The sequence below is a fragment of the Xenopus laevis genome, chromosome 4L (genome assembly GCF_017654675.1).
Source record: "Xenopus laevis strain J_2021 chromosome 4L, Xenopus_laevis_v10.1, whole genome shotgun sequence".
NCBI lineage: Eukaryota > Metazoa > Chordata > Amphibia > Anura > Pipidae > Xenopus > Xenopus laevis.
In genome coordinates this window covers 53,132,454-53,148,180 of record NC_054377.1, presented here as the reverse complement: position 1 = coordinate 53,148,180, position 15,727 = coordinate 53,132,454, and the positions used below count along the sequence as shown (strand labels likewise).

Here is a 15,727-nt window from a genome sequence, read left to right as displayed (position 1 = left end):
CAGCATCCCTTGTCAGATCTGCAGCCTGTAGTCTTCTAACTGTTACTGACCTACAATTCCCAGCATCCCTTGTCAGACCAGCAGCATCTGGTCTTCTAACTGTTACTGAACTACAAATCCCAGCATCCCTTGTCAGACCTGCAGCCTGTAGTACAAATCCCAGCATCCCTTGTCAGACCTGTAGCCTATAGAACAAATCCCAGCATCCCTTGTCAGACCTGCAGCCTATAGTACAAATCCCAGCATCCCTTGTCAGACCTGCAGCCTGTAGTCTTGTAGCTCTTAATGAACTACAATTCCCAGCACCCCTTGTCAGACCAGCAGCTTATGGTCTTCTAACTGTTACTGACCTACAAATCTTAGCATCCCTTGTCAGACCTGCAGCCTGTAGTCTACTAACTGTTACTGACCTACGAATCCCAGCATCCTTTGTCAAACCAGCAGCATCTGGTCTTCTAACTGTTATTGAACTACAAATCCCAGCATCCCGTGTCAGACGTGCAGTACAAATCCCACACAAGAATGAAGCGCTCATCTCCGTTTCTTTTCCCTTTGGGACCATGTGCTTAGCAGTCAGTTTCCCACTCTGCTATGGGTTATCAAATCATATGCAATATCCAACCGACCGGCAGCACACTGACACGTTGTTTCTGTAAAGTTTTTGTGATTTATTGGCTCATTATCTAACTGTTACTGAACTACAAATCCCAGCATCCCTTGTCAGACCTGCAGCCTGTAGTCTTCTAACTGTTACTGACCTACAAATCCCAGAATCCCTTGTCAGACCAGCAGCATCTGGTTTTCTAACTGTTACTGAACTACAAATCCCAGCATCCCTTGTCAGACCTGCAGCCTGTAGTCTTCTAACTGTTACTGACCTACAAATCCCAGAATCCCTTGTCAGACCAGCAGCATCTGGTTTTCTAACTGTTACTGAACTACAAATCCCAGCATCCCTTGTCAGACCTGTAGCCTATAGTACAAATCCCAGCATACCTTGTCAGACCTGCAGCCTGTAGTCTTCTAACTGTTACTGAACTACAAATTCCAGAAACCCTTGTCAGACCAGCAGCATCTGGTCTTCTAACTGTTACTGAACTACAATTCTCAGCATCCCTTGTCAGACCTGCAGCCTGTAGTCTTCTAGCTCTTAATGAATTACAAATCCCAGCATCCCTTGTCAGACCAGCAGCTTATGGTCTTCTAACTGTTACTGACCTACAATTCCCAGCATCCCTTGTCAGACCTGCAGCTTGTGGTCTTCTAACTGTTACTGACCTACAAATCCCAGCATCCCTTGTCAGACCTGCAACCTTTAGTCGCCTGTTATTGACCTACAAATCCCAGCATCCCTTGTCAGAACTGTAGCCTATAGTACAAATCCCAGCATCCCTTGTCAGACTTGCAGCCTGTGATCTTTTAGCTTTTGCTGACCTACAAATCCCAGCATCCCTTGTCAGACCAGCAGCTTCTGGTCTTCTAACTGTTACTGAACTACAAATCCCAGCATCCCTTTTCAGACCTGCAGCCTTTAGTCGTCTGTTACTGATCTACAAATCCCAACATCCCTTGTCAGACCTGCAGTCTGTAGTACAAATCCCAGCATCCCTTGTCAGACTTGCAGCCTGTGGTCTTTTAGCTGTTACTGACCTACAAATCCCAGCATCCCTTGTCAGACCTGCAGCTTGTAGTCTTCTAACTGTTACTGAACTACAAATCCCAGCATCCCTTGTCAGACAAGCAGCCTGTAGTCTTCTAACTGTTACTGACCTACAAATCCCAGCATCCCTTGTCAGACCAGCAGCATCTGGTCTTCTAACTGTTACTGAACTACAAATCCCAGCATCCCTTGTCAGACCTGCAGCCTATAGTACAAATCCCAGCATCCCTTGTCAGACCTGCAGCCTATAGTACAAATCCCAGCATCCCTTGTCAGATCTGCAGCCTGTAGTCTTCTAACTGTTACTGAACTACAAATCCCAGCATCCCTTGTCAAACCAGCAGCATATGGTCTTCTAACTGTTACTGAACTACAATTCCCAGCATCCCTTGTCAGACCAGCAGCTTATGGTCTTCTAACTGTTACTGAACTACAAATCCCAACATCCCTTGTCAGACCTGCAGCCTGTAGTACAAATCCCAGCATCGCTTGTCAGACCTGTCCCAGCATCCCTTGTCAGACCTGCAGTCTACAGTAGAAATCCCAGCATCCCTTGTCAGACCTGCAACCTGTAGTCTTCTAACTGTTACTGAACTACAATTCCCAGCATCCCTTGTCAGACCTGCAGCCTGTAGTCTTGTAGCTCTTAATGAACTACAATTCCCAGCATCCCTTGTCAGACCAGCAGCTTATGGTCTTCTAACTGTTACTGACCTACAAATCCCAGAAACCAATGTCAGACCAGCAGCATCTGGTTTTCTAACTGTTACTGAACTACAAATCCCAGCATCACTTGTCAGACCTGTAGCCTATAGTACAAATCCCAGCATACCTTGTCAGACCTGCAGCCTGTAGTCTTCTGTTACTGAACTACAAATCCCAGAAACCCTTGTCAGACCAGCATCTGGTCTTCTAACTGTTACTGAACTACAAATCCCAGCATCCCTTGTGAAACCAGTAGCCTATAGTACAAATCCCAGCATCCCTTGTCAGACTTGCAGCCTGTGGTCTTTTAGCTTTTGCTGACCTACAAATCCCAGCATCCCTTGTCAGACCAGCAGCTTCTGGTCTTCTAACTGTTACTGAACTACAAATCCCAGCATCCCTTTTCAGACCTGCAGCCTTTAGTCATCTGTTACTGATCTACAAATCCCAACATCCCTAGTCAGACCTGAAGCTTGTAGTCTTCTAACTGTTACTGAACTACAAATCCCAGTATCCCTTGTCAGACCTGCAGCCTGTAGTCTTCTAACTGTTATTGAACTACAAATCCCAGTATCCCTTGTCAGACCTGCAGCCTGTAGTCTTCTAGCTCTTAATGAATTACAATTCCCAGCATCCCTTGTCAGATCTGCAGCCTTCTAATTGTTACTGACCTACAAATCCCAGCATCCCTTGTCAGACCAGCAGCATCTGGTCTTCTAACTGTTACTGAACTACAAATCCCAGCATCCCTTGTCAGACCTGCAGCCTATAGTACAAATCCCAGCATCCCTTGTCAGACCTGAAGCTTGTAGTCTTCTAACTGTTACTGAACTACAAATCCCAGTATCCCTTGTCAGACCTGCAGCCTGTAGTCTTGTAACTGTTACTGAACTACAAATCCCAGTATCCCTTGTCAGACCTGCAGCCTGTAGTCTTCTAGCTCTTAATGAATTACAATTCCCAGCGTCCCTTGTCAGATCTGCAGCCTTCTAACTGTTACTGACCTACAAATCCCAGCATCCCTTGTCAGACCAGCAGCATCTGGTCTTCTAACTGTTACTGAACTACAAATCCCAGCATCCCTTGTCAGACCTGCAGCCTATAGTACAAATCCCAGCATCCCTTGTCAGACCTGCAGCCTATAGTACAAATCCCAGCATCCCTTGTCAGATCTGCAGCCTGTAGTCCTCTAACTGTTACTGAACTACAAATCCCAGAAACCCTTGTCAGACCAGCAGCATCTGGTCTTCTAACTGTTACTGAACTACAATTCCCAGCATCCCTTGTCAGACCAGCAGCTTATGGTCTTTTAACTGTTACTGAACTACAAATCCCAGCATCCCTTGTCAGACCTGCAGCCTGTAGTACAAATCCCAGCATCCCTTGTCAGACCTGTCCCAGCATCCCTTGTCAGACCTGCAGCCTACAGTACAAATCCCAGCATCCCTTGTCAGACCTGCAACCTGTAGTCTTCTAACTGTTACTGAACTACAATTCCCAGCATCCCTTGTCGGACCTGCAGCCTGTAGTCTTGTAGCTCTTAATGAACTACAATTCCCAGCATCCCTTGTCAGACCAGCAGCTTATGGTCTTCTAACTGTTACTGATTTACAAATCCCAGAAACCAATGTCAGACCAGCAGCATCTGGTTTTCTAAATGTTACTGAACTACAAATCCCAGCATCCCTTGTCAGACCTGTAGCCTATAGTACAAATCCCAGCATACCTTGTCAGACCTGCAGCCTGTAGTCTTCTAACTGTTACTGAACTACAGATCCCAGCATCCCTTGTCAGACCAGTAGCCTATAGTACAAATCCCAGCATCCCTTGTCAGACCTGCAGCTTGTAGTCTTCTAACTGTTACTGAACTACAATTCCCAGCATCCCTTGTCAGACCTGCAGCCTGTAGTCTTCTAGCTCTTAATGAACTACAATTCCCAGCATCCCTTGTCAGACCAGCAGCTTATGGTCTTCTAACTGTTACTGACCTACAAATCCCAGCATCCCTTGTCAGACCAATTCTGAAGGAGTCTTGCGCCTGCTATAGAGAAAACATTATAAACATGACAAATAAAACAGTCACTAAAAATAACTCGAATGATGAGCCGGAGGTAATTACGTACACAATCGACCCTTTTGGGTACACCACCTTAGCCTCTGTGTGTATGGCAATGTACAGGTTAAAGTTTTTAACCAAAAACTGTATTGCAGTCTTACTCCCTGACAATTACAATAAGAAACATAAACGTTTCTCAACACCGGCAATACAGTGGTCGATGTACATTGCGTACAAAGAGGGGATCTCTATACAACATGCCTGGCTGGTTATGCTTTTGTTAATGGCAAACATATAGCCTTTGAATTTCAAGGTTGCTTTTACCATGGATGCCGTGTTTGTTATTGTGAAGATGACTTTAATCGGGTAACTGGCACTTATTTCAGTCAACTGAACCACAAAACACAACATCAAGATGAATTTTTATAAAAACAAGGGGCTTTGAGGTCTGTGAACTCTGGAACACGAATGGCATGCTATGTTGGAATCTGACAAAGACCTACAGGCATTCATTCAAGAAAAAAAGTTTCCCCAACCTTTGTCACCCTGTGATGCCCTCTATGGTGGCCGCACAAATGCTATAAAGTTCTACCATAAAGTGGCCCCGGTGAACACATTCACTATTACGATTTTACCAGTCTGTATCCCTATGTGAATAAAACAAAAATATAGCCAATTATATTGGAAAATTTTGAGTCTTTTGATTCTTACTTCGGCATCGCTAAAGTAAAAATATATCCCCCTAAAGACTTGTTTATTCCTGTCCTGCCTGTAAAGATGAACGGAAAACTAATGTTTCCATTGTGCCATACTTGTGCCTCTACGCATCAAGATATGGACTGCTGTCACACGGATGCCGAACGTGTATTTTTTATAGCAAGAATGGTGACTTCAGGGATCCTCCAAGGAATCCTACATATGTGGGGCACCCGTCAGTTTTATGACCTAAGTAGGTACATACTATTCCCCTTTAATAAATCTGCCCCATACTGTCTGGTTCCTGGGAGGTGGCAAAGTGCAGTTGAATTTCTGCACTGGCTCCAGAAAATGCTTCCTACGTTCTCATTTTAATTTGACTATTTAACTGTATACAAATTGTCACCCCCCCCCCATGCCTTTCTTTTATTGGACGAGGCTCATGGAAATCAGTATGGCAGTGCTTTTAAACTGCTAATGTAAGGAGTGTATGTCTCCCTCCGTTACAAATCTTTCTTTTACAGAGAATCAAAATTCACAGGTTTTTAATGTATACATGTTTATTTCTGGAACATTAAAGTGAATTTGTCTCCTTCCATGTGAAATGTATTTGTGCCATGATAATCATAACTGCTGCCAATGGTATGTCTGTACCTCAGCAAACAAGAAATGCAATTGGCCCTTAGCTGCCACATTCCTAAGAATTTGTTGTGACAATATACTGGTTACTTTCTCACTGATCATATTTAACCCTTTCCCTGCCAGCCGTTTTGTCCTAGATGCGAACATCTACTGCCAAGCAGTTTTTAGATATTTTGCACTCTTTCACTTTAAGGGCCTTTCCTGGGGTGGTCTTTTAGTTTACCCAGGAAAACAATATATTGTTTTTTTCAGGACAACCTGAACTTTCAAAATATGCAAGAATTTTGGTGTAATTCTACTTCTGTAAAAAAAAGGCTTTTAAGTGTCTAATAAAATGAAAAAAATCATGTTTCACAAAGAACAATCACATATATCAGAAATATCATTTATTTTATGTACGAGAACACAGCCGATTTGGAAAGGTCTATGTCTCCTGAACACGGCAATACCAAATATGTATAGTTTTATGGAGATTTCTCACTTGAATAGCTCAAAATCTACAAGCAGTACACTACCAAATTTCCAAAGCACCGCTCCCCAAACGGCATACTTCTGATTTCAAGGCCAAACATTCCGCTAATACAGTAGGTTTACCCTAGAAAACTACCCATTATTAGAAAGAACAGATTCTGGTGAATCAAAAATGGGTAAATATATGTTTGCACTCCAAACTACCAAGTTGTAATTGTTTCCTAAACTTATAATGTTTTATAGAAATTGGTGAATTTTTTGAAAAATGACATCAAAGCTTCCACTCTACAGCATCATATCTCCAACACATCATTAGGTATCAATGTAAAACACCCCGAATATGAAAGCCTGGGGTCCACTGAACAGTTTGATGCCCAATATGAATAGGTGTACCCAAGCATGTGGTATATAGGGGCCCTAAAATGTAGACGCCTGATTTGCGCTATCAGTTCTGTAATTCCAGATACTGCAAAATCAACACATTTAGTTTGGGGGGGGGCAAAGTTCGAAAAAAGTACGTTCACCCCAGAAAACCATATATTTTCGGAAAGTACCCATTCCCCCGAATCCAAATTGGGTATGCATGTCTTTGTACTCCAAAGCACTAAGCCGCAAACCCTTCCTAAATTTGGCAATTTTGGTGCCATTTTCTAAAATCACCTCAAAACTTCCAACCTGCAACATCGTATTTCCAACATACTATTATGTATCAATATAAATCACCCCAAATATGAAAGCCTATGGTCCCCTGAACAGTTTGATGGCCAATATGTATTGGTGTACACAAGCACGTGGCATATAGGGGGCCCCAAAATGAAGACACCCCATATGGTCTGTCATTTCAGGTACTACAAAATCAACACATTTACGTAGTTTTGGGGGGCAGCAAAGGTATAAAAAAGTATGTTCACCCCAGAAAACCATATATTTTCGGAAAGTACACATTCCCCTGAATCTAAATTGGGTATGCATGTCTTTCTACACCAAAGTACCAAGCCGCAAACCATTCCTAAATTTGGTGATTTTGGTGACATTTTCAAAAATCAAAATTTCCAGCCTGCAGCATCGTATTACCCAAATACTTTTAGGTATCAAGATAAATCACCCCAAATATAAAAGCTTAGGGTCCTCTGAACAGTTTAATGCCCAATATGTATAGGTGTACCCAAGCACGTGGCATTTAGGGGGCCCGAAATGAAGACCCCCATATGGTCTGTCATTTCAGGTACTGCAAAATCAACACATTTACATAGTTTGGGGGGGGGGCAAAGATAGAAAAAAGTACGTTCACCCCAGAAAACCATATATTTTTGGAAAGTACCCATTCCCCCGAATGCAAATTGGGTATGCATGTCTTTCTACTTCAAAGCACTAAGCTGCAAACCCTTCCTAGATTTGGCAATTTTGGTGCCATTTTCTAAAATCACCTCAAAACTTCCAACCTGCAACATCGTATTTCCAACATACTATTGTGTATCAATATAAATCACCCCAAATATTAAAGCCTGGGGTCCCCTGAACAGTTTGATGCCCAAATATGTATAGGTGTACACAAGCACGTGGCATATAGGGGTCCCAAAAGGAAGACCCCCATATGGTCTGTCATTTCAGATACTGCAAAATCAACACATTTACATCGTTTTGAGGGGGGCAAATGTAGAAAAAAGTAAGTTCACCCCAGAAAACCTTATATTTTCGGAATGTACACATTGCCACGATTCTAAATTGGGTATGCATGTCTTGGTACTACAAAGTACCAAGCCGCAAACCATTCCTAAATTTAGTGATTTTGGTGACATTTCCAAAAATCACCTCAAAATTTCTACCCTGCAGCATCGTATTACCCACATACTTTTAGGTATCAAGAGAAATCACCCCAAATATGAAAGCCTAGGGTCCTCTGAACAGTTTGATGCCCAATATGTATAGGTGTACCCAAGCATGTGGCATATAGGGGCCCCAAAAGGAAGACCCCCATATAGTCTGTAATTTCAGATACTGCAAAATCAACACATTTACATCGTTTTGAGGGGGGCACATGTAAAAAAAGTAGGTTCACCCCAGAAAACCATATATTTTCAGAAAGTACACATTCCCATAAATCTAAATTGGGTATGCATGTCTTTGTGCTACTAAGTACCAAGCCGCAAACCATTCCTAAATTTGGTGATTTTGGGGACATCTCCAAAAATCACTTCAAAATTTCTACCCTGCAGCATCGTATTATCCACATACTTTTAGGTATCAAGAGAAATCACCCCAAATATGAAAGCCTAGGGTCCTATGAACAGTTTGATGTCCAATATGTATAGGTGTACCCAAACACGTGGCATATAGGGTCCCCAAAAGGAAGACCCCCATATGGTCTGTCATTTCAGGTACTGCAAAATCAACACATTTACATTGTTGGGGGGGCAAAAGTAGAAAAAAGTACGTTCACCCCAGAAAACCATATATGTATAGGTGTACCCAAGCACGTGGCATATAGGGGCCCCAAAAGTAAGAACCCCATATGGTCTGTCATTTCAGGTACTGCAAAATCAACACATATACATAGTTTTGGGGGGTAGCAAAGGTAGAAAAAAAGTACGTTCACCCCAGAAAACCATATATTTCCGGAAAGTACACATTCCCGCAAATCCAAATTGGGTATGCATGTCTTTCTACCCCAAAGCGCCTTTCCAAAATTTGGCGATAAAAGCAACAGTTTTTACATTTCTAAAAATTGCAATTGCAATTGGCCGCCATTTATCTCACCTAATTTCTCACATACAAATGTAAAACACCATAAATACTGATGCCAAGGGTCTACTGAACAGTAACCAGACTTGCATATGGGCAATGTGGAAGCTAATGGTAAAACCATTCTTAGGCTATAGTGTAGCTACTGTAAATATGAATATAATCCATTTGACACTTCTTATTAGTGTCACCTTCAGTCCAGCTCTTGCTCTGAACCTTTAGTACATAACTCATGGATTTTGTCGGCATTTGACTGCAGCCAAAGTCAGTTGTGGATAATATGTTGACTTCAGTATGTGTCACATAAAGATACCATACCTCCCAACATTTTGGAAATCAAAAGAGGGACAAAAAGTTGTGCCGCGTGTAGCGTGTCAAAATTTTTGTGACCATGCCGACACCCCCCTAATTACCATGTTCATTTTACAAATTGTAAATAAGCTGTATCACTTTAAATGGGCAGGGAGATCTCTATGGCAGTCCCTACTAAGGTGATGTATAACGTTGTAGTGCAACTGGCTTCCCTCCACTGGTTATTGAACTACAACTCCCAGCACCAACACCCAGAGAGCAAAAGCATTGGCCCAGGGTTAGTGGGGAGAGAGAACAGCAAAGAACCTGTGTCTGGAACTTTGATGTCAGATAAATGGTTAAACACATTTACACACACACACACCTACACAGTAACACAGGGCTCTAGTATCCCTTGCCTGGCTGCATGGCATCCCCCGCCTCCATAAATCCTCCCCCCTCCCAAGCAGTAAGCACTTACATGGACTTGTTCTGCCCATTGTAGGCATAAAAATACTAGGACCCTTGGAGTACAAAGACTAAAAAGAAGACAATTTAACTTGACCCTAGTTTGCATTAAATAAAAACTTTTTTGGTCAAATTGGGAAACGAAAGTACTGTTGGCAACCAAGAACATACATTATACACACACACATCCTATACACACACACATCATATATACATATATATATATATATATATATATAAACAAATGTTTCACCGGCACTCACCCTCAATAGATCAAGTCCCGGGTGCTCCTCAGAGGAAAATAGATAGGTACAATCAGGAGCACTCACGGTTGTAGTGAAAAAGGTATATCTTTTATTGGAGCATTACAAACTACCCCACATCAACGCGTTTCGGTTCTCTCAGAACCGTCGTCAGGATGCACCCAGTGGTCGTCACATGATGTATAAATACAAACATCCACCAATCAGTGTGAAGTGTCAATTGAAAATTCATGTCAGTGAACAAGCTCATCGTTTAAATGTCAATCACAATTACAATACTCATTGAAAACATATACATAAGTGATAAAATCGTATACAAAGTGTAAAAACGTGTTCCTAAAATTGTCATAAAAAAGCACTGGTGCTGGTGAACCAACCAAGCCTCATCAACATATGGGCATGTGTGTTAAAAATTATTTTACATAACTAGAGGTTTTTAATAGCCTGGGTTGTCATGGATGCCATGGAGGAATAGCCACAATCTGGGGTAACAAATAATCGAAAAATTAACATTTGAAAAAATAACATTTGAAAAAATAGTGTCGGTAGAGGCTTAAATAGCAACAATGTTGCATAAAAAGCCCAACCGACCATTTACCTTAGAGTGTACATCATTGCCAAAATGTCAATCAAGTAGGTTTGCATCTATATTTATGCTGCATACAAGATGCCGCAAACCAATATTCATATCGAACTTTTACTTTGATCCAAACTTCTGAAGGTTATTTAGAGAGGCATTTTGCATGGATAGGCCAATTCCTGCGGTCATCCCCGCAACCCAGTTTCTAAAGCAACATTACACGTATAAAAACAATTATCAAAAAAATTATCAAAAAAATTGTGACAAAGTGTCACCATTAACAATGCTAGACTCTTATAGGACCCTCTAATGTCTCCGACCATTGTGAAATTAGAGGAAAGACTAGAAAATTAAAAACTTATGTTGACAAAAATATATAGAACTGGTGAAATCTGTATAAAGGATGGACAAACATATTATCTAAATGAAGCAAGCCAATGAATACATCTCATTAAGGCCCCTCGGGGCAACTGTCTCGAGAGTCCTGATCCACATGGCCTCTTTTTGCAGTAGTATTCTCCCCCTGTCACCTCCCCGTTTAAGTGGAGGGACATGATCTATTAATACACATTTAATGGAGGGGAGTGAGTGTCTATGGTTGGCACAATGTCTAGCAAGTGGAGTGTCGGCTCTCCCAGAGGTCAGGGCAGTACGTATCGTGGATCTATGGTTGTTCATGCGGATCCGAAAACTTGTGGTACATTTCCCAACATAGTATAAACCGCACGGGCAAATAATGCAATACACCACAAATTCTGACAAACAATTGAGCCTGTGCCTGATTTCATACCTCCTGCCACTGTGTGGATGGGAAAAATGAGAACCCGTTAACAAGAACCCACATGTAATGCATCCACTACACCTAAAACAACCCAGCTTGTTGAACTTCAGCCAGGACTGTGATGAGCTGGTGTCTCGATCGCTCTGCAAGTCTGTGACCATCAATATGTCACGCAGGGCCCGACCTTTGCGATAAGCACATCGCGGTGGTTTCACCTTAGTGAATGGTAAATTATTATCCATTTGTAGTATGGGCCAATTTTTTCTAATGGTGGCACCTACATCCTTGCTTATGGGCGAAAAATTGGAAACGAAAGTCAGGATCTCATCATTGTCTGACACTCCTGAGGTTAACTCAGATGTACCTCTATTGTCATTTTTTAACGCTTTCTCCAATTCTCTGTCTAGAAACTCTCTTTGATATCCACGCTGTAAAAACCTGTCGCGCATCTCATACGCCTGTTGCTTTGCCAATTCACAATCTGAATTATTTCGAAAGACTCTTAGAAACTGTGTGTATGGTATTGATCTCAAAATCGCGGGTGGATGAAAACTGTGCGCATGCAAAACGGTATTTCTGTCGGTGTCTTTACGGTATAATGTGGTGCCCACCCCATTGGGTCTGCGAAAAATTCGTATGTCCAAAAAATCAACTGTATCCCGGTGGAAAGTTAGTGTGAACTTAACCGGTGTGGTTAGGGCATTCAGCTCGGCAACAAAACTTTGGAGTCCAACATGGCTCCCCCGCCAAATCAAAAGTATATCATCGATGTACCTCTTGTATAGAAATAATTGATCAGCGTATTTGGATAAGATATGCTCCTTTTCAAAACCGTCCATAAATAAATTGGCGTAAGAGGGGGCCACGTTGGACCCCATAGCCGTGCCTGTCAGCTGTAAATAAAACTTATTTTCAAAACGAAAATAATTCCGGGTAAGTACCAATTCCAACAAAGAGCAAAGAAATTCAACGGGAGGAGCACCAGTGTGTCCGTTTATCAAAGCAGGCTATTAAAAACCTCTAGTTATGTAAAATAATTTTTAACACACATGCCCATATGTTGATGAGGCTTGGTTGGTTCACCAGCACCAGTGCTTTTTTATGACAATTTTAGGAACACGTTTTTACACTTTGTATACGATTTTATCACTTATGTATATGTTTTCAATGAGTATTGTAATTGTGATTGACATTTAAACGATGAGCTTGTTCACTGACATGAATTTTCAATTGACACTTCACACTGATTGGTGGATGTTTGTATTTATACATCATGTGACGACCACTGGGTGCATCCTGACGACGGTTCTGAGAGAACCGAAACGCGTTGATGTGGGGTAGTTTGTAATGCTCCAATAAAAGATATACCTTTTTCACTACAACCGTGAGTGCTCCTGATTGTACCTATATATATATATATATATATATATATATATATATACACACACACACACACACACACACACACACACATCATATATACACACACACACATCATATATACACACACACATCATATATACACACACACACACATCATATATACACACACACACATATTATATATATATATACATATACACACACACACACACACACATCATATATATATATATACACACACACACATCATATATATATATACACACACACACACACACACACACCATATATATATATATATATATATATATATATATATATATATATATATATATATATATATATATATATATATATATATATATATATATATACACACACACACACACGCCACATATACACATATATATACACACACACACACACATCATATATACACACACACACATCATACACACACACACACACACATCATATATACACAAACATCATATATACACACACACACACACACACACATAACACACATCACACACACACATCATATATACACACACACACAAACATTACACATATCCAGTGGCTTCAATGTTATTGATCACTAAATCCAGATGTGAGAATCAGCTGGATTGGGCTGCAGTGTGTCAGTAGTCAGAAGCAGCAGTGCAGAATACAGACAAACATTACAAAGCTCTCTGTTGCTGCATGACTGGGCCGCTATGCTGTGTATGGAGTGATTATAGAAGGTAATTACAAGATTAGGGACGGTACTAGAATGTTTGTGCAACCAAACTAAACTTGCACGTGCGAACTTTAACTCCCAGCATCGTCTAACAACCACAACCTGACCACACGTGCTGAAAGCAGCCAGAGAGCCGCAAGCTGCACTACAAAAACGCACCCAAGCAACACAAACAGGGATTACCTGCAGCCCTCACTGAGCCAAGCCAGAACCCCCAGGGTCGCACATCCACAACTAGAGGTCACCACCAGCAGCCTCTGCCACTCTCCGCCCACCCCATTTATAACAGCAAGGCCACGACCACTCTCCAACATGTCAGCTGCTAATTCAGCCTCCCAAAGCCGGGGGTAGCCGGTGCGCCAGGTCTCTGTGAGGGACGTGATACTGACACACGAACCAGCAGGATTTCTCTCACACTTCTATCTGGTTACAAATATCTTTATAATTACTGTGGATTAGAGGGTGATGTTTGAAATCCTCCGCAGGCCTCCGAAGCAGGAAGAGCGAGAGAGACACGGATGCGGGAGCGGGTCATTGAGTTCACTATCCGGGACAGCTGGACAGACAGCGAAAAATGGGACTGTCCCGCGGAAAACGGGACGGTTGGGGGGTATGAGATACTAGGGGTATACAAAGAAAGAGTATTGCACCCAAATCTAGGAAAGAGATGCATACACCTATACTACTGATGCTGGATAGGCAACCTGGTGAAACCATTTAAGATTAAGGAAGACCGGGCTTCAGACAAACATTTTGCTTTAAACAGAGTAGCTCTGAATGCTCGAGGATAACCATAGTTTTCGGCAAAAGTGAAGTTTCCTGCATGGCCTCCAGATCTTTACTGGTAATAGAGATGGGCACTGTACGAGCTGCAGCAGTTTAGGTAGGGTGATGTTTAATACCTCTGATTTGTCATTCTTAATATGCCGAAATGTTGACAACATTAATGAATACTTATTATTATGGACAATTACTGGAGGATCTTTTTATCCTATTCCAGGGGGGAGGATAGTTATTGAAGAGACAGAAGAGATTTGAGGGGTGAGTGATTCCCACCTCTAGATATTTAAGATGGGACTGCTGCTATATGTAGTCAGTTTCATTGAATCAGTTCAACCACACATAGAGGGGTAAGTTGATGTTTAATACCTTTGATCTGTCATCAGCATCCCTTTTTTATCGCCTATTCTCTTTTCAGTATTCCTGTTTTACCACACTTTCCCTTCTGCTCTTCAAACACTATTTACTGACACAAGGTATTCTGCACAAAAAAGATATCCCCCAGTTTCCAATAAAGTTTGGAGTATTACAGCCAATATTAATATTACAATAAATAGGCACACAAACCTATTTCCCGCCTTGCTGTTATATGGTGCTTACCGGGTTGATGGTGGCGCTGATACTGTAGCTCTGGGGCTGAAGACCAGGGATGAAGCGAGACGCAAGGGAGCAGAAGAGAAGTGTTCCTAGGTTGGCGGTCCCAGAAGAAATCAGACCTGTGGGCTGTAACGTGCAGCTGAGCCAAGATGAATGGATCCAGGGAAAGAGTGTAGAATCTCCGGAGGGATAGAGATGGAGAGCCTGCCCTTTACGTCCGACAGCTGTGTCTCGGTTGACAGTAGGCATCGAAGCTTGTTCTTGTATAGACTGGAAACCATAGAGTGGCAACATTACTGAGAGTGGAACAATTCACCCTTATAAAGTAGAGAATAAAATATTTGCTTAAATTATTCCTGCTGATCAGAGAACATGTTTCTGATTGGGGGTATGTTTGTAATGAGCCCAAGTAAATCTAAACTAGAAAAAGTAAATATAGCAGCATTTAGTGGGTTTCAGTGTTTGGGGCTACTGTGTATGATTTTGAATAAACTTAGAAGTCTTTCCTTATTTGTCTGTAGTTTAGGATTGTAATTAAGGAAACACTTTATTACACACAGACCATGATTGTGCTGCATGGGCCCTTTATCTAGTGTGTTACAAGCAAATGTATAAAGCCACAAATATGTTGTAATAAAGTCCCAATTGCAGTTATTTCGCTGCACCCAAAGTCTCGTGCTACTGTGAGGTTTATCACCTGGGCACCTTATTTGTGGCTTCTTTAGCTTTTGGTATTAAAGCAACAGTTTGCCACCAGCAAGTTTGTACAAATTCTTATTTGTGTTCTTTCCCTCTATAAATATTCCCTTTCTTTGACTCCTATTGGCATTCAGATATTGGCAAGACTTTGAGCACTGGCTTCTAACATCT

The 15,727-nt window shown here is 41.7% G+C and overlaps 1 protein-coding gene across 22 annotated transcripts in view; it reads right to left on the bottom strand.

Moving 5' to 3' along the window:
* LOC121402808 (palmitoyltransferase ZDHHC20-A-like) overlaps nt 1-15,727 on the bottom strand; it is a 157,647-nt gene that overhangs the window by 29,495 nt on the left and 112,425 nt on the right. For 21 of the 22 annotated variants that reach the window (XM_041589490.1, XM_041589489.1, XM_041589486.1 and 18 more), the window contains one exon: nt 14,861-15,127. In XM_041589490.1, the coding sequence (XP_041445424.1) occupies nt 14,861-15,127 (267 nt within the window). Of the gene's footprint in view, nt 1-14,287; nt 14,742-14,860; nt 15,128-15,727 lie in introns of those variants that run through there. The other variant, XM_041589493.1, reaches the window with a different exon arrangement.